Genomic DNA, 20,131 nt, shown 5'->3' with positions numbered 1-20,131 from the left:
AAATGAATTAATAATTATCTTTCATGCGTTGTTTGTAATGTGTAGAGGTTGAGACACTGAGGAAAATAATGTAAAGGATTATATGTTTTCGACGAACGCCTAAGGAGATATTTAGGGTTTAAGGGTTTAAACACAAAAAATTATTTTTTAAAATTTGTATATACGTTGGCTTCATCGGATAGATATTGGGGCTTAGGTTTTTGATGACGTCATCAACCCGTCCATTCCAAGACAGTCTCAGGTTGTCCCTAGTTACCACAAATTTATAATTACAATGCAATGGCATCACCAATCTTATTAAGCACATTGACGTCGGTCTTAATGCATTGACGTCGCGCCGTAACGTCAGAAAGATTAACAAATTAGACATAACATTTTCGGTGACATCAAAAAAAAATAAAGATATCCACTTTGGCGGTCACAGAAAGACACAACTTACGTATTATTATATAGACTAGTCGATAAAGCCCGTAGAGAAATCCACTGAATAAAAATGAAAAAGAAGCGTCATTTGAATTTTGATAACGTCAGCACAAAAAATAAGTTAGAACCTTTTTCTCACGTTGTCTATATTGTGTGGAGCATAAAGCGCTGATCAAGAAAATGTATATGATTATGTGCTTTTGATAAACGGTTAAGAATTATACTGAAGATAAAGAAAACACTTGGCTCTGTTGCACTATAAGAGTTAATGCTGGTAAAGTTTATATCCCTACTTGCAAAACGACCCTGGTGTTTGGAGCTTGTATTATGGTGTTTAGAGCTTGTATTATGTAATTGTTTCCCTGAGATATAGTATAATTTTATATCATGTAGACTTTTTTGTATGTACTTTTCTAGCACAGCGTGTTAGTTTAAGGAGGTTTAAGAGAAAGAGGTACAACTCGGCAATTTCTATCGGTTGCCGATTTACAGGTTGTGTCTCCCTTTGCACCTTGGTTAGTTAAAAGATTGATAAAACTATTTAAAAAATATTACTGCAGAAGGGATTGCATAATGGTACATATTTTTTCTTTCCAAAGTTAATTAATTTTCGGTATAGAATTGATTATCGGCGGCTATTGTTTCTTTCATAGAACAAAAGAAAATATTATTTTTTTTGTTTCTATCTCTAATTATGCTTGTTTCGTTAGATGATGATTTACTTTCATTTCTTTGCGTTTTTATTTTCCGATATTGTTTTTATCTTTATTTTATCATCATTTCTTAAAAATACTCCTTTTATTAGGCTAATTTTACCTTTTTTTTCTGCATATAACACCAGAAATGTTTAAAAACTGATTTTAAACGATAAATTATAAAACAAACGAGCTCTTACCGCCAAAAAAATAATTTATAATTAATGCAGAAATAACAATGAGCAACGGTTACTTTTATAATATGCGCGCGAGATTTCAAAAAACTTTGTTCACAAAATTGAATTTAAAAAAAAAAATGCAGCAACCTGCAAATCGGCAACGGATGGTTTCAATAGAAACTACTGAGATGTATCTCCTTCTCTCTTTAAACCTCCTTGCTTGAATGCTTGGACATAACTTAAACAATCCCATTGGAGTTGATGTATGTGGTTCGGGTTACACATGTTTCATCACACGGTCAAATCCACGCTTTAGATATCCTCCGCTACTACCACCTCAAAAAAGATATACTACGGCATGAATTATCTAAAATAATCAAAATTGGTAACATCAGTAAAAAGATAGGTGACTTCCAAACCGCGCATACGCTAGCCATCTTGAGTATCATGGGCGCTTAATCAATAAGTCGATGCGTCAAGTTAGACTGGGCACACCCCAAACTTTACAACTTAGCAATAAGAGCTCCCCTTAATTTATAGGACGAATATATTTAACGTATAAAATAACATGTAAAAAGACGTGTACTTATTTCTACTCTGATATTGTTTACCATACGCTGCCTCATATGTTCCTTTAGCACTGTATTGCGCTGTTTTTCCTGCATTATCAAACTGAATACGTAGTCACTTATGACTCCTTTGGCCTTAGATATGAGATATACGATAAATTTTTGCTTAAACTCTCGTGCTTTTGCGCCTTTAAACCTAGTCGCTTAAAGGCATTCTTCAATCCTCCATGTCTTACCCCCATCGCTAAAGTAATATCACCCACAGTGGCTCTGCATAGTGCTGCCCCTAAACCTGTTGCTGATACACCAAGTCCGTCATGACGCTAACTCTTAGTAAGGCGTGATCACTCCATCTCACCCACGTAGCATGCATCTTGAATTTTTTCGCTAGGCCATCATGTGCTTAACCTCCTTTCTAAAATACTGCTCGATCTCTTAGATATTTTGTAGTCTGTATAGCTGAATGTAATCCTCAGGCACACTAGGCAATGAAGGATATAGTTTTTCGTGTCTCATCTATATTCTATAAGCATATGCAGAGTAATCAAGCAATATTTGTATCTGTATAAAGCCCGTCAGTCAGCATAAACTCAAGCCTGTCTATCGACCCTTTTTAAGGGAGATATAGAAGGGTATCAAAATTCCATATAAACATACTTCCCCAAGTTGCTTCTTTTGATGCGAAGCCTAGCCAGGATCTTAAACCTTTTACTGTCTAATAGACACTGTTATTCATCAAGCTTGGGGCAGACAAGTTGAGTCGAAAGTACCTATAAGTGTCGTACCATCGTAATCTCCTGACGGGAAAAAGCTTTCCACCATTAGGTACAAGCAAAACAATAATGAGCTCTCTCAGCTCTCTGTCGATGACCACCGTGATAACCTTGGCTACCGTAAACCTGCAGATACCGTTTTCCAGAACAAAGACTACGACTTTTCCATTCCCTTTCTTGGTGTTGTGAGCCTGGATAGCTTGGATGTTGTATTAGCCGTTAGTGAACCCGATGCGGATCGCGTTTTTGTTCGGATCGGTCCCCACCTCTCTGATTGTAAAATCATTGCTAATGAATATGTTAAGCTAGAAAGGTCTAATACTGATCGACTTTAAGGTGACGCTCGTACATTGTCCTAGGTAGTCATCAAAGAGTGTAGTTGTTCCTATGTTTGCGCATGTTTCTTCTAGAAGAAAAGGTGCAACCTCGTCCCCAGGGTCTTGTGGAACCTGAGCCGTTATTACGGATCAACTTATCAACAAGGCAAAATGCCCTGGGAACGAGGTTGAAAAAGGTGAACATTTACTCGTATAACTCAACAACAATGTACAAGTCGAACCACGGCAAATGGCAGCGTTCGGCATCACAAGACTTGAACATCAAGATATGTACATGTGAACAACAGATAACAGTAGTTTTTCTAGAGTTTACCAAGTCCTAGCAAGATTCTAATACGTACATTTACGAGTTGCATGGAAGGTTGGGCAGGCGATAGAATTCTGGCAGACTCGAGTCAACTTTACAGTGCATTGTGCTACTACAACCCTAGGCACCTCTGTTAAGCAAATGACGGGATTCTTGCCACTCGTCAGCAGTATCTTTTGGTTTCATGTCTACCATTAAATGCGACGGAATAGTGAAGGTACCCATGCCATTCGATTACAGGTTTAATCAGTACAACAACCATTACTCAAAGTATGTAGTGAGTATGGTGCATACAGTGTTTACCACTTTAGAGATAAAGTTTATTTAACTCACGAAGAGTTGTGGCCACAGGTTGACGGGGATTATGCAACTTTCATCATGTCCACAAGTCAGGGTTTTGTCCCACAACCGTAAGCTAAAGTCTCTTTTCTAGGCTCGTAATAGCGAGACAAATACTGCTTCAAAATTCGATGGTGTTGAAAGCGAAAGGCGTAGGGCAAGATATAACCACTTATCAAAAAGTGTTGCAGTGTGCGAAAAACCCTGTAAACATTGTCGTGATGGCTAGTGTCTACATGCTGTCCTCAAACGTGAACCGTTACATTGAGAAAATCAATGGCAAGATCCTGCTCGCTCCATGCCGGTAAAGACGAGTCACCCTAAACATGAAACAAGGGAAGCAAAAGCACGAGGATAACAAGACCGCATTTATTACCGTAGTGGTAGGTGCAATACTCGTGGTTTTACGACCTTTTCGTCTTCCCTACATTCCCTACAACCAGGGCCACGACAGTGGCAAGAGCTAGATACAGATGGCGCGCCACAAACTTTACAACTTTAGCACTATTGTAACAGCAGCGGCAAGCACGATGGTCGATATCAAGATAACGACCGCTGATGATAAACACGATGGTAATAGCTTGCTCCTGGGACAAAATCTTAAGCCTTATAGTAAGGATTTTGTCACCTTCCACCACCTTCATCAGCGTCTCTTTAATGGTTGAAGTTGTTTGATAAAAATCCATGAGCTTTGCGTGCCGCCTAGCGTTCAACGTGCGGTTTTTCCAGGTCCTCGGTAGCTTTAGCAAATTTATCGTGTCAAATCTCCTGTTGTTCTCCTGACACTCCAAACTGGGCTTTCTTTGGCTCCATTCTCTTCATTGTTGATTCAGCTTTTCCAATCGTCTTTTTTCGTTATTTCTATACCATCATAGAGTAGCTGGTTCCCTGTTAAGTTGATATATCTCAGCTTTAGCGAGATGCATTGCTGAAAACTCAGGGTACCACAGGTCAAAGCTAGTCACCATGAAAGGGCAGACGAGGAAAAGACGATTACTACGGCAACACCGTCAGTAACCCTCTAGGAACGATGTTTTAACTTAAGACAGACTTGCCATTTTATCAACCAGCGCTAGACAACAGGCTTCAGTTCGTCCTCTAATTTGCACATGAGGATATGATCAAAGATGCTGCTTCTGGCTTTACAGCCGCAAAGCCTGCAGACTCTTCATACAAGATCAAGACTCTTTCTTGCGTAAACCAATCAAAATTGGTTTGACGATCTTTTACCCACTGTGCTTAAGCAGCCTGCAGTTGTTCGACGGCTTTATCGTGTCTTTTACGTTCTTTAGCACCATACCCAGATACACTACCACATAGGAAATTTTTTCCGGAGAACGCTAATGCAACTGCAACGAGTATGCTGATAGATCCCATTTATTATGATATAAAACTATTCCCTTTTCCCTGGTTATCCATAGTCCACACAGGTGGTATGTTAAAAAATAAAAAACGATATTTCAGAGATGGCTTGCATTTTTACCGACATATTTGCTAGCCTTATTTCCCAACATTTGGCACAATTTTACCGGCATGACACAAGTGTGGTAAAATCTGGGACGAGACAGCCTGACTTGGATAGTTATGATCTTGTCCGCGCATAACATCCATCACTCCTACGGCACTTCGATTCTAGTATATTTCGAAGTTTGTGTATACCCATTTAGCCCATTTAGTATTACTTTGAGTATTGCACGTGTCATAATCAACGCATTGCCGCGCATACTTCTTGCACATTCACATAGAAAACCCTCGATAGTTCAAATATGTTTACGCGTATTTAAATAGAAGTGACAAATGCGTTTGATATTTTTTACCGCTTTATACTCATGCGGCGTGACTTTGAGTTGTGCTTCTGTTAACTTAAACTATTTAGAAATTTATCGCTGGCCTTTCGCTTGATTCTCCCTTACCCACATAGGCTGCATGTTAGTGTAGTGCAACCTTGCGATTTATTCTTCCTCGCTAGGGTATACCTCGTTCTCTCTGTATTTTATCGGTACTTTGTGATCGAACTTCCACAGCTCTCTATTCCCCAGTTCATTCCGCCAGTAAACTGTGACTAGATATGCTTCATAAGCGTTACTACATTGCATCCCAGATACTCTGTGGTGGCTATCTTCGTATCATACCTTAAGGCATCATGTACGATCCCAATAGTGGCATTGGTTCCTTTGTTTTCTTGTTGCGCTCCCTTGCCTTCTTTTTCGCGCTTTTGCAAAAGCCAAGCACTTAATGCACGTTTTCGCCAGTTGTCCAGCACATCGGCTCACCCAGAAAATTACAGATAAAGAGTTTTTACATTGCGTACTTCCCATGTCTATTTGTGTGTTATACACACGGCATACACAAAATTCGTTGGACTCGTTTCAATTTCAAGGATACGGTGTGTATACCATCGTGTAGAACACAACATTGTCGTAAAACGCCGATCGACCCAGCTTGGTTACTCGTAAGTTACTATTCCTTGCTCATGTACACAAGACCGGTTTTTCTCGATATCTTGTTGGCTTTTTAAAGCGTTAATATACCGCTGCCGAATCATGGCGTTTTGCTTTTTCGACAAGAACTTGGTGCCATCTTTTCCTTCTTCTGTCAGAGCAACCATCCTAGAGCCTATAAATACCGGTTGATTGATTCTATCGATACTCATCTTGTGTTTATCCTCTCTAATCTCGCAGGCATCTCCTATTTTCTCGAGGTCTTCGAGATACTGGGATTTCATGGCTTGATTAACCTTCTTTTTGTCTCTCGTAAAGGTTGTATTCGCATGCCTAGCGACATCCTCGATAATCTTCCCGTAGAACGAGTACGTCTTCAGCTTTTCCGTATCTTCAGTTATCCGCCTCTCACGATCTGTATCTGCCTGTCTTCCAGCGTCTGTAATTACCTCGGAAAATAATGCAAACGGCTTAACACGCTAGTATTTGAGGAACTGTTGAGAAGCTGTCACGTTCAACCCATGGTCCAGGTACCACCTGAAAGCAGGTGTATACAGCAGGATTTTTCATCAAGCCAAGGAGCTTACGTGTGCCGAGGATGCGTTTCCGTCCTGTTGCTTTCAAATACTTGTGCACATGCTGAGGGATTTGAACTTCATGTATCTCCTTCGCTACAAAGAGTGGTGCCATTTCCCTGAATGTCTAATGGAGCTCGCGGATGGAGGGGGGAGACCGCAATGTCAACCTGTACAAACCCGGACACTGTTGCGTTATGCAAACCTTTGTGACTTGCTGTTGGTTTAGGGACCCAAGTCAGCTTTTCTTTACAGCAGGGGGAGTCGTGCATCAGAGTGCAAGGATACAGCATGTTGGCGTCTAATGTCAGCACTGTTTAACACGTTTGTGATTCCTTGCAAAAGCAAGATTTTATTTCTGTGATATCTCTCTCGTGATACCTACAGAACACGATAGCAGGCCACCAACAATCTCTGTCTGCAAAAACTCGTAAGTTTGGTGTTTGGTACCTTTCGTGTAGGCCTCTTGCACCTCCCTACAATCCTTACATGCCTTGCTGAAGCATGAGTCCTTGCACTTGTGCTACAAGGTTCTCCTGGTGCATGTAAATTTATCTTGGCATTCAGTCTGAGTGCCTTGTTTAACACTTACCTTATTGACACGCCTAAGATACTCCCGCATCCTTCAAGATCTCTATTTCGTAGTCATAGTGCTGAAACCCTGTCTTGTCTCGCAACCAGTGACACAACCTCGACTGTAGAACTTCTCTTGAAATGTCTCGTACTCTCGTGATTTTCCGCTAAGACTGCTGTAGAAGTACTTGTGTGCAACAGGTCCTACGTGGTTCAGCTTTTCGCACCTCGTTACCTACTCGTACGGAAACACCAGCTGCTCCAACCTACATTCCAGGAAATCGCCCCATCTATCGTAGCTCATCCCAGGGCGTAAAAAACTTCTTAATACCAAGGAATCGTCAGAAACATTAACTCGTTGTCCTTTTCGCCACCATAATCTTGAGACTGTGTCTTTCGATATTTTGTCACTTGTATATATTCTGCATCGTGCTGGTACGACTCCGTCAGAATATCATAATTGTAGAACAGCCTTTGGACAAGGTTAGTATAGGGCTTCAAGGGTGAAAATTTGAAGAGAAAAACTTGCCCAAATAAAAGTAACTGTACCTAACGAACTCCCCCCCCCTCCCTCAAGGATTTTTTCCAAAGACCGCGGTATCGGCACCGGCGAATTCGAAACATACAGAATTAAGACAATATGGCGGTAGCAGTTGTCAAAATGTGGCGTTTAGCTAGTTTGTGTTTTTCTCTCTTTCATCTGAAATGTGTTATATGATGTCCCTGCGGTGTTACTCAGTCCTTCCGAAATCGTTGTCTCTCTGAAGGCCCTTAATCAAAAAAGCCAAAAAACTATGGAAGGTTTGGTTCGAATCTTGGACACACCAAGCTAAAAAACCGTCTTGGATGCATGCATGTTTTTTTGGGGAAATGTTAAAATTTTGCAAGTACAGCATGGTTAAAACATATTGTGAATAAATCTTGAAACTTAAATTACCCCAACGTTTGTATTGTGGATTTTTTTGTTTTGATCGTTTTCCTCCGTGTCCACTTGGTTTGTTTACATTTTTACCTCCAAAAGTGTGTGTGCATCACAGGTATTACGTAATTACTTATATGTGTGCGCAAGTAAATATCGGGACTGTGATTCTATGTATTTGGCGATTCGGTTTGACGTCATAATTATTTTGGAGGTGAAAAGTTTCCGTACTTGAGGTGAAGAGAGTGAAGTGCTAGACACGTTTTGGACTTTTAAGAAAAATGTTAGGAAGTTTGAGCACAGATAATTTTTTGGAGGAAAGTCTAGATAGCTAAGTATCATTTCCAGACAGATTTTTATTGTGGTTACCTTTCGTTAGCTAATTATTCTTCTATTTCCACATTTTTTAGCATTCTTTTGTATGAACCAGGTTTGTTTTCACCCTGCGAAATTTTAAAAATGGTGGATATAGCACAAATGTGATTTGTCAATTAAGCAAAATGTCAATGATCACTACGGCAACAAAGCTGAACCGAATCGCTGAATTAGTTAAAGGCTTCTCCATGCTCTTTAAAACCAACTACGTCTTTTCTATCCTTTTATGCACAAAGTGCAAGATTTATAGCCACTAAGGGGTCGTCTACAAATTTCGTATGATATTTTATACAAATATATACAAATTTAATTGCTTTTAATTCGTATAAAAATCGTATACAATTCGTATGGTGTTAAATAGTTATACGATTTTTAAAAAATCTAATACAGATTTTATACGATTTTCATACGAATTGTCATACGAATTATATTCTCTTTCATACGAATTGTCATACGAATTATATTCTCTTTTATACGAATTTTCATAAGAATTATATTTCGTTTTTAAACTTTTAAAATGCGAACTAAAAAAACATTTCTATCGCCGTTTTTCGTTTTTCAACTTTTAAAATGCGATCTAAAAAAAACATTTCATTCGCCGTTTTTCGTTTTTAAACTTTTAAAATGCGATCTAAAAAAACATTTCTATCGCCGTTTTTCGTTTTAAAACTTTTAAAATGCGATCTAAAAAAAACATTTCATTCGTCGTTTTTCGTTTTTAAACTTTTAAAATGCGATCTAAAAAAACATTTCTATCGCCGTTTGTCGTTTTTAAACTTTTAAAATGCGATCTAAAAAAAAAATTGCTATCGCCATTTTTCGTTTTTCAACTTTTAACATGCAATCTAAAAAAACATTTCTATCGCCGTTTTTCGTTTTAAAACTTTTAAAATGGGATCTAAAAAAACATTTCATTCGCCGTTTTTCGTTTTTAAACTTTTGAAATGCGATCTAAAAAAAACATTTCATTCGCCGTTTTTCGTTTTTAAACTTTTAAAATGCGATCTAAAAAAACATTTCTATCGCCGTTTTTCGTTTTAAAACTTTTAAAATGCGATCTAAAAAAACATTTCTATCGCCGTTTTTCGTTTTTAAACTTTTAAAATGCAATCTAAAAAAACATTTCTATCACCGTTTTTCGTTTTAAAACTTTTAAAATGCGATGTAAAAAAATATTTTTTTTTGAAACTCATATACGAATTTAATACAATGTCAAACGATTTTCTTTTTTTTAAGACCATACGCATCTAATTAAAATCTCATACGAATTTTTTGTTAAACTCGTACGAATTTAACTCATACGAATTTAATTTAAAACTTATACGAATTTAATTTAAAACTCATACAAATTTTTTTAAACTCATACGAATTTAATTTAAAACTCATACGAATTTAATTTAAAACTCATACGAAGTTAATTTAAAACTCATATGAATTTAATTTAAAACTCATACGAATTTAATTTAAAACTCATACAAATTTAATTTAAAACTCATACGAATTTTATACGAATTTAGAAAAATTTCATACGAATTTAATTACTGTATGGCAAAAGAAAATTCGTGTAGCATATACGAATTTTTTTGATACGAATTGCTACGAATTTTGTAGATGACCCCTAAGCTTTGACACCACAAATTATACTGCTGATTGATCCGTGGTTTGGTCTAAAGCAGAAGCATGTTTAAAAAGTACTTTACCACAGCGGCCAGGTCAACCCATGCCGTGTGAGGAAAATTGGGTAGGCAATGCCAGTGTATATCTACTGTATACAGTACAGTTCAGATGTAAGCGTTTAAGAATGAAAAACAGCAATAGAAACGTTTTTTTAGATCCCATTTTTAAAGTTTAAAAACGAAAAGCGACAATAGAAATGTTTTATTAGATCGCATTTTAAAAGTTTAAAAACGAAAAACGGCAATAGAAATGTTTTTTTAGATCGCATTTTAAAATTTTAAAAATGAAAAACCGCTATAGAAAAGTTTTTTTCAATCGTGTTTTAAAAATTTAAAAATGAAAAACTGCTATAGAAATGATTTTTTAGAAAGTTAAAGAACGAAGAACAGCGATAAAAAACTTTTGCTGTTTCAGTGCTGCAAAGTTATTTTCCTGCAATCTAAGGACCTCAAAACCCAAAATTTCCTCTTCGGATACATCACTGCCTAGTGAGTGCTTTGATTCAATAACAAACATTGTAGAGTACTCAGTTTAAAAATGGGAGGGGTGTAAAATTGTGTTTATAAAAATTCTGGAAATAAACCTTCAAACATCAAAAAAACTAACTAAAATTTAAACCTAGAACAAAGCCATTTACAATGTTTGTGTATATAATTTATTAAACAATTGATAAGTTACATACTTAGAGTTACTATAAAAAGTTACTTAGAGAAAGAATTAATATAGATAAAATGCAATTTGGTTTTGTTCCAGGGCGTGGCACTACAGATGCAATATTTTTACTCAGACAGCTTCAGGAAAAGTATTTAGGAAAGAGAAAGAATCTCTATTTTGCCTTTGTAGATTTAGAGAAAGCTTTTGATAGAGTGCCACGTAAAGTTAAAGTTATTTGGTGGGCTATGAGAAAATTAGGTGTGGATGAGTGGCTAGTTACGATGGTACAGTCTATGTACAGCAATGCTAGAAGTCGTGTCAGGATTAACGATTCACTTAGTGATGAATTTAGTGTAAATGTTTGTGTACATCAGGGTTCTGTACTTAGTCCTTTGTTGTTTGTTCTAGTCTTAAAAGCGCTTTCGATGGAGTTCAGAACAGGTTGTCCAGGGAGTTATTGTATGTATGCAGGTGATTTGGTTCTCATAGGAGAGTCGATGGAAGAATTAGTTGAAAAGTTTGAGAAGTGGAAGAAAGAACTAGAAGAGAAAGGGCCCAGGGTAAACACAGCAAAGTCTAAAGTCATGATTAGTAGCATTGCAGCCAAGTGTGACCTTGTAATTGGAAAGTGGCCTTGTGGAGTTTGCAGGAAAGGGGTTGGTAGTGACTCAATTTTTTGTCAGACTTGCAAGCATTGGGTACATATAGTATTGGTGGAAAGTTAAGACCTGACATTCAGTTTGTATGCAAGCATTGCAAAGGTGAGATTATAGAGAATTAAGTATTTCCAGCTTCAATGATGCACAACAGTGGCTCGTTAGAGGTAGTTGAGAACTTCTGTTACGTGGGTGATATGTTGGGCAGTGAAGGGGGTGTTGGAAGAAGTGTTACTTGCCGGATAGGTTCTGCTTGGAAAAAGGTCAGAGAGTTACTTCCTTTGTTGGCTAGCAGAGTCTTGTAAATTGGGGTAAAAGGTAGGTTGCATGAGGCCTGTGTAAGAAGTGTCATGTTGTACAATAGTGAGACATGGGCAGCGAACCGTTTAGAAAGGAATAATATGAGAATGGTTAAGTGGATGTGTAACGCCAGTCTAAGGCACAGAGAGAGTTTAGATGAGCTAAAGTTGTTTCAATGAGGGGACTGAATTTTTAAGGAGCTGAACTCACCTTAAGACCATGTAGGTGAGAGTGGAATGGGAGGGTAAATATTTTGACTGGGTTAGGGTGTGTGGCGGTTGGCACACGATTCTTTACTGCTAATTTTTGTTGACATCTAAAATAGATGTGCCATATAGCAGTGACGTTTTGACGTTGTAAGAAGTTTCACTTTAGAAAAAAAAAAACACAAGAAACCACCAACATTATTTTTTTTTGAAAAAAACTCTGTGCCAAGTCAGTGCCAGCCAAGAGCAGTTATAAATATTTTCTACAATTTCAACAACGACAGCTATGAAACAGTCCCCCAAAGCAAACAAACCGGTTTTAAGCGAATGTAATTGCTTTGTTAAGAATTAGGGGCTAAGTCACAGGCAATCAACATTATTATTGTTGTTGCCGATTCCATTTAAAACATTGTAAATTTTGAGCATTCTTAAAAAAACTGTTTTATGATAAGAAGGACAGAATTTCTTCAATCTTAGTTTTAGAAATACCCTATCACTCCACACATAAACTACTAATTTGACTTAATCACCTAACTAACTGTTAGAACGCCTATAATTAAAAAAAATATCTAAAAAGATGATGCTAACGTTATTTCAACTGATTTATTTAAATTTTTGCCTTGCAAAGTAGGTATATCGTCATAATAAAAGGATAACTAATGATTAATAACAAGCTGTGCGTAACTGTGTTAATTTTTTTATATTTGTAAACTTTCGTTCTTAAAATATTTAAGGTTAAAGTAGTCCTACGGTTGCCACAATGACAGTGTCAATAAGGACTTTCTGTTTGGTAAAATATTAACTTGTGTGATGTAAGTCTGCAGAGATGTAAAAAAAACGCATTCGACGCAGTGAAAGAGTGCTAAACTGTGTCTCCTATAATTACCTAAAAGTAATTTTATCCCCATATTTTGAAATAGATATCTTTATCAGAGTTTTAAACATGAGTTATTACTTAGAAAAAATAAGTATTACGTGTATTCAACTTTATTATGGATTTTTTCTTGTGCTATTTTGTATCAACACTTATATTTGAAAATGAAACTTCAAATGATTACGGGCAATAAAGTGTAATGGAAGGGATTTAGGGATAGCACAACGAAACATAAATAGTCTCAAAGTTTTTCTTTGTCTACATACTTTTGCATGTAATTAAATTGTTAAAAATTATTTTTGCTATGATGATATTGTTCTACTGGAATTTAACTTGTCTTCTTTATCACTGAAAACTTGCAATAAATTATAATTCCTCTTGGAAGACCAAGGAGTAAGTGCATCCTTGCAAGTCTTGGCTGAGCTCTATCCGTCTGACGTAAAAAATTAACAAATATGTATGAACTAAGTTGCCTTTTTTTCGACAACGCAAGCCACCCTTAATGCAATTATGTCTTTTTGGGGATATGTAAGAAAGTTTTTATTACATAAAAACATATTTGTAGTTTTTTTCATTATTTCTTCTTGAAAGAAGGATTTGTTTTGTGCCGATCTATTGACAAAGCACTAAGTGAAATTTGATTAATACTTTATTTAGGAAAATGAATGATGATGCTCCAGTTATTTATGGTGTAGAATACCAAGCAAGATCGTTATGCGCTCAACAAGGTGAAACAGAATCAATTCGATTTCTTGTGGGCACACAATCCTTAAAGTCAGATAATCAAATTCACCTAATTGATTTTGACGATGAAAGTAACATTATAAGCAAGTACATCTTTCTTCATTCTCCTGGAGAAATATGGAACATTGATGCATGTCCAGCAGATAAAAACATTTTAGCAACATGTTATAACACCATCAAAGATGGAAAGACATGCACGAGAGCTTCTGTGTGGAGAATGCCTCCACTTGATGAAATGGAGCCACCTGCGTTCAACGATATGTCAAATGATGGCTCCTCCAGTAACTACACTTCATTACGTTGTGTATCTGATTTAGAAACCGGGCATGGTGATGTTAAAAAGGTTTTATGGAATCCATGTGGTGACAGTAACAAAATGTTAACCATCTCCGAGCGCCATGTTGATTTATGGATTTCAAATAGTGGTGAGGTGCGTCACACTGATACCATAACATTAGATGGCAAAGCACAACTTCATTTCAATGTTGGTCGATTCAACCCCCATCATGGAGGGTCACAGATTGCTACAGGTATTGATACGTCAATAAAAGGGTATGACTTGAGAAGTATGTCTCCTTCGTTTACTATTGAAAACGCGCACAGTCAAATGATTAGAGACCTTGATTTCAATCCGAACAAACAGTATTATTTTGCAAGTTGTTCGGATGATTGTAAAGTTAAGTTTTGGGATACTAGAAATACACATGAACCTTTAATGATTCGTGCAGACCACTCCCATTGGGTGTGGAGTGTAAGATACAACAACTTTCATGATCAATTGGTGTTAACATCTAGTAGTGACAGTCGTGTAATATTGTCTAACATTGCATCGCTGTCGTCAGAACCTTATGGTCATATAGACGAGGATGAAGATGATAATGAAAAAGTACCAGATGTTGACCGTGTCATTAGTACTTTTGATGAACACGAGGATAGTGTGTATGCCGTGGAATGGTCTAGTGCAGATCCATGGGTGTTTGCATCTCTTTCGTATGATGGACGACTTGTTGTTAATCGTGTACCTAGGGCTGAAAAATATAAAATTTTGCTTTAAGTGTTTTTTATGTTCTTTCTTTTGTGTTCAGAATTTTACGATATTACTTTTATATTAAAAAGCTGTGGTTTTGCTTGCAATGTGTTTTATAAACTCTGTCTTATCTTCCTTAAATTAAATTAATTTTTATTTGTGGTGGTCTGTTTTTTATCTTTTTTTTTATATATGAAATGTAGAATCGCAAAATACACTGCATGTTAATGTAAACAACGAGTTGTTGTTGCCTTTATGTTAGAATGGTGTATATATGTGAACTCTGTTCTCATTCGGTGATGATTCACTTTATGTATTGTATATGCAAAGAGCAAGGGAGTGTATAGATTGTACACAGCGGAACACAGGCTTGCCACCTGTCTAATTTCTTTAGATCTTAGTTATAAATCTTTTTATCTTCAATTACAGTCAAATTCTCTTTGAAGATGTCTATTGATTTTCTCAATTATTGTTTTGCCTTTGTTAGAATGTTTACTGCGAATCTGGGGTAGATATGTGTTGTGTTATATAAGTGTATTGTAAAGCTTCTTTAATGTGTGTTGTTTCTTATTTACTTTAAATTTTATCCAAATAATTGAGCTTAAGATTCAACTGCAGTATCTCTGAATTGCTGTAGGAAATTGTCTCAAACTTGCAACTGTGGATTTTAAACCCTTTTTTCATTTAGTTAACAAAAAAATGAGCGAATTTAAAATTCACCATCATGCAGCTGAACTTTTGAAATTATTTGGTGTTACCGAGGGTGATGGACCGGAAGTGTATGCAGAATTGTTGACAAAAGATCTGACGCCGTACGTCACCACTCAAGTGTCAACACACACAGCAAAAAGAAGAATAGCGGAAGTAAGTCCTGCCCCACAGGAGTTCTTAAAGAAATATGACGAATTAAAATCGAAAAATGTTCGGGAGTTGGATTCCTTAGTGTATTTACTTGCCTCGATCGGCCAAGAACGATACGTGGTAAAGTTTATAGAAAGAAACGAGAAAGATCGAAGCAAACAGCGTGAATTGGCAGCGGCTAGTCGTAAATCTGAAACGCCTCAAACGCAGCTTGGAAAGGATTTGGAAGCAATCACAAAATCGATTCCCAAAACAACTTTGATGACGCAGAAAGATGTTCAGGAATTAAAAACAAAACTGGCGAACATCACGACCACAGCAACGACCTCACAAAATTCAACCGATGATCTGGTCAAAGCCTTGAGAGAAAAACATTCGAAAAAGCTTGGCGGGAAACTTCCTGTTCTTCCAACATGGACGACTGAAAGAGCCTACCTCACTCACGATTACGTCGAAGCCTATCGAACGAACTATGCTGAACCGGTCGCCATCAACACGTTACCCTTGAAAATGCAAGAAATCACCCTTGTCGAAGACCTACTTTTCATGTTCATGGGAGTCGAGGGAAGATATATCGGATTAAAAGACGAAGTCGAGAAAAAGCAATACAAATCCTTTGTGATCGATCAAACTGTCGATGTTTCACTGCATGAGATCGTCAACAGAATTCTCCCGATGTGCGGCAATTACTCGATTGTGTGTAAATTCGTCGAGGATGGGTCGCGTTTTGAGAAGGGTTTAGTAAGCCACGGATTGTGTTCTGCGATCAGGTCCCTGCTGAAAGATTACTTTATGTTTGTGGCTCAACTCGAACGACAATTGAGGCGAGGAACTCTTACACTTCAAAAGTTGTGGTTTTACATCCAACCGTCGATGAAGACGTTGGATATTCTAGCTAACGTGGCCATAATGATCGAGAAAGGGCATTGTAAGGGTGCCGCCATCTTGACGCTTCTTCATGAAAAAACAGAGTCGTTCACCGGTGATCCGAAAGGAAGAGATTTGTGTTTGTATTTAACGCAAGCCGCGTGCACAGCTTACTTTGAAATCTTGCAAAGATGGATCTACGAAGGTGTGTCGTATTTTTCTCCATCGTTTAGGTTATTAAGGTGCCAAATATCACCAGCCATGATTCTGTGTCCTTTAGGCATACCCTTTTTCAAGAAATTTTTTCTTTTTTCAAAAAAAAGACAAAATCAATAAAATTTCAGGCTCCTTTTTTTTTGTTATAACTTTTGGCAACCCCAGCATCGTAGGTGATACAAAACTGTTAAATAATTAATTGATTATTATTTTCTTTTTTATTATTTACTATAGGTGTTATAAAAGATCCTTATGAAGAATTTCTTGTCGCTGAACACGAATCTGTTCAAAAAGAACGAGTTACCGAAGATTACAACGATCAGTATTGGGAACAGCATTATACCATCGAGAGAGAACGCATTCCGAAATTTCTCGAACGCGTGGCGGAGAAAATTCTTCGCACGGGCAAATACTTGAACGTGATTCGTCAATGCGGGTTAAGCATTAATTGCCCGCATGCGCAGGAGATTGTTTACTGTTTAAAGGAGCGTGATTATGTGGACCACATTGAGAAAGCGTATGATTACGCGAGCAGGACGTTGCTTGATTTGCTGTGGACAGAAAAAAAGTTACTCTATCGCTTACGCTCTATCAAACACTACTTTCTACTAGATCAGGGAGACTTTTTTGTAGGATTTATGGATTTAGCTGAAGATGAACTGAAGAAAAATATGGACGGTAGGTGATATTCTTGATTCGCGAGATATTTATATATATGTAAGCTACTATGGTTTGTCTTGCGATTTTGTTTTGTTGCATAATATTTTTCTTGTTGGCATAAATTTTGCCGATAGAAGAGCTCGAGACCTTTTAGTAATTTTTTATGGCTTACTAAATTGGAAAAGTACGTTTCTGTAATGTTTTGGTTATAGGTATCGTAGAATCGTGCAAAACCTATGCTGGACAAAACGGATTTTCCTGCATTTCTTTATTTAAGAATTCGTTTAATTCTGACCAAATAAATGAAATAAGTAGCTAGTTAGATATTCTCTGCGAAGTTACATCCCAGTAATAAACGTGTACCTATTTGCGTATTCGTGAACATAAGTCCTGCAAAAATTTGTGCAAATAAAGGTAATGTTACTTTTCTCATTTAAGTTGTAAAATTTTTAATGATTTTTTTGTCAGATATTGTCCCCACAAGACTGGAAGCTTTGTTGGAACTGGCTGTTCGCACAAGCACAGCAAACAATGATCCGTTCAAAGACGACTTGCGATGCGATTTGCTCCCATACGATTTGATATCTCAGTTGTTCCGAATTTTATCGGTAACAAGTGATAAAAACAATCCGAATTATCGAGACTCGACCGAATTGCAAATCTCTGGATTGGAGGCGTTTACGTTAGATTACGAAGTAAAATGGCCTCTATCGTTGATTCTGAGTAAGAAAGCGCTCACCAAGTACCAAATGCTATTTCGTCACCTCTTCTACGCCAAACACGTGGAGAGATTGCTGTGTCATCTCTGGGCTAGCAACAAGGAAGCCAAAAAGCATATGCTTCACAAGCGCCCGTGGTACTCCATCGCGTTTGCTCTGCGTCAAAGAATGATCCATTTCGTGCAAAACTTCGAATACTATATGATGTTCGAAGTGATCGAACCATGTTGGCACGTACTAGAAGATAATTTGCGATCGGTATCAAACATTGATGGTTTATTGGAGTTCCATAATGATTTTCTTGACCGTTGTTTGAAGGACTGCATGTTGACCAGTCCAGAATTGCTGAAGATTGTTAGTAAGTTAATGGCTGTGTGTGTTACGTTCAGTAATTGCATTTTACGATACAACATGAGTACTGAAGTTAGCCAGAACTCCAAATCTGCCGCCAAAGTTACTGTACGACAATACGATAAAATGATGTCTGCGGAGGAGATCGAGAAAACAATCTCGAATTTTGATACGAACTTTTCCCGCTTGCTCATCGAACTTTTGGACAAGTTGAGTGTAATGTCAAGTACGGAAAAAGAACAAGAAATGATGAATCTGGTCTTTAGATTAGACCATAATAGTTACTATTCAGAATTTCAACGAAAACAAATCGCTGATAAGTGAGTTTGATAATTTATTTAAAAAGTTATAACTGTTATTTACTCTATTATCAAAATAATCGAAATAATTTTTATATAGAGCGTTCTCTTTTTCGTATGAAAATTGGTCTTTGGACGAATTGCTTTTTGATATATTTTGTACAAAAAGTCTCTGAAACGTAGTAAAATGATATTTTTGTAAATTTTTAAATTCTGATGTTGTATACATTTATGTATGTTTAGGTTTATTTATGTTGTAGGGTTTGAGAAACATTCTTGTCTATCACCATCTCTGTCTTTTAACAAATAGCACATCAATATATTATTTATGTCACGAAGTTTGACAACTCAAGAATTAATGTGAGAGATAATTCTAATAAGAAATCCAGGAAATTTATTTTAATCGTTCAAAACATCTTTTCCCATACCTGGAGATGTATTAGAGGAATGTCTTACTAAAGTCGGTTTCGAAGGTTAAATGACCCAGCAATTCGAAGTGGCGAAATTATGCAACCTTCTAAACGTTAGAGAGAAAAGTTGTGTAAATGATTTTTCAAAAAAAAAATAATCAAATTTTGCGGTAATTAAATCTCGTTAATAAGTAACTTTCGTCAGATTTACAAAAACTAGCGAAATTCGCGAAAATTAATACCTCTAAGGTAGCCAATGTTACATAGTTACGATCGGCGAATCTCAGTGATTTTTGCAGACTAATGACAATCTATATATTTTACACGAAGGAGATACATGTCGGAAATTAGAAACGATTGGTATACTATTTTTTGCGATGTGTGGCCACAACGTCGAAATTCTTCTCCACACCTGTGCAGCATCAGGATGAAATATTAGTTTGCGCACAAAATTAGGATCTGATAAAATGAGTGATACTAAAGCAGACAAGCCTTCAGGTTTTGCACATTTCTTCTCTTCGCTCCTGGAGTGCTCGCAATAGGCACATTTAATTGTTTACTGTAAAACCAACGTGTGCATCATTGCCAAGAAGACAGTTAAATCGATTCTCTTCCTAATTTGAATTTTCGAGTGTCGTCTGGTGTTGACCAAAGAAAGGCACTTGGTGATGCAACTCGTATTGTCAAAAGAGATCATCTCTCCAATGTAAAGCAATCATATATTTAACAGTTTTTCAAATAGAGTTTCTTTTCTGTGTAAACTATGGAAATAAAGATGAATGAAACTTGAATTATGTTTTCTATAACTCCCTGTGGCAATTCGAATTAGGGAGAGTCAGCTGTAACTGGTGAAGTGAATCTCAAAGAGTTAGAAGTGCAAAGAAGACATGGTTACTGCGCAAAGAAATGAGGGAAATTTCCATGCACTCATTATTTAACTGCTGCTCAAAGTTTTCTGCTCAGATCTAAATTATAGCGGTGAACCAGGAGGTACCTGTGTCTACGTTTTTGGAAAGAACTTTGTTTACATTTTTTTTCGGCAGGCAAATAATTTTTTAACCAATCAGTTCTTCTAAAAAGAATTATTAGCCAATTGAATTGCTT

At 36.9% G+C, this 20,131-nt stretch overlaps 2 protein-coding genes across 2 annotated transcripts; both read left to right on the top strand.

Annotated features, from left to right (window-relative positions):
• Positions 1 to 13,506: 13,506 nt before the first annotated feature.
• On the top strand, positions 13,507 to 15,110 carry LOC130662745 (EARP-interacting protein homolog). The gene has a single exon (XM_057461667.1). The coding sequence runs from the start codon at positions 13,535 to 13,537 to the stop codon at positions 14,669 to 14,671; it is 1,137 nt and encodes a 378-aa protein (XP_057317650.1). The 5' UTR covers positions 13,507 to 13,534; the 3' UTR covers positions 14,672 to 15,110.
• Positions 15,111 to 15,188: 78 nt separating this feature from the next.
• LOC130662744 (gamma-tubulin complex component 2-like) lies at positions 15,189 to 19,010 on the top strand. Its single transcript, XM_057461666.1, has 3 exons — positions 15,189 to 16,577; positions 16,823 to 17,266; positions 17,717 to 19,010. Exons 1-3 carry the CDS (start codon positions 15,344 to 15,346, stop codon positions 18,640 to 18,642), a joined length of 2,604 nt encoding a protein of 867 aa, XP_057317649.1. The 5' UTR covers positions 15,189 to 15,343; the 3' UTR covers positions 18,643 to 19,010.
• The last annotated feature ends 1,121 nt before the right edge of the window (positions 19,011 to 20,131 follow it).

Source organism: Hydractinia symbiolongicarpus, chromosome 10 (genome assembly GCF_029227915.1).
Source record: "Hydractinia symbiolongicarpus strain clone_291-10 chromosome 10, HSymV2.1, whole genome shotgun sequence".
NCBI classification, from domain to species: Eukaryota; Metazoa; Cnidaria; class Hydrozoa; order Anthoathecata; family Hydractiniidae; genus Hydractinia; species Hydractinia symbiolongicarpus.
Note: the sequence above shows the minus strand (reverse complement) of the source record. Positions and strands in the feature narration are given on the sequence as shown.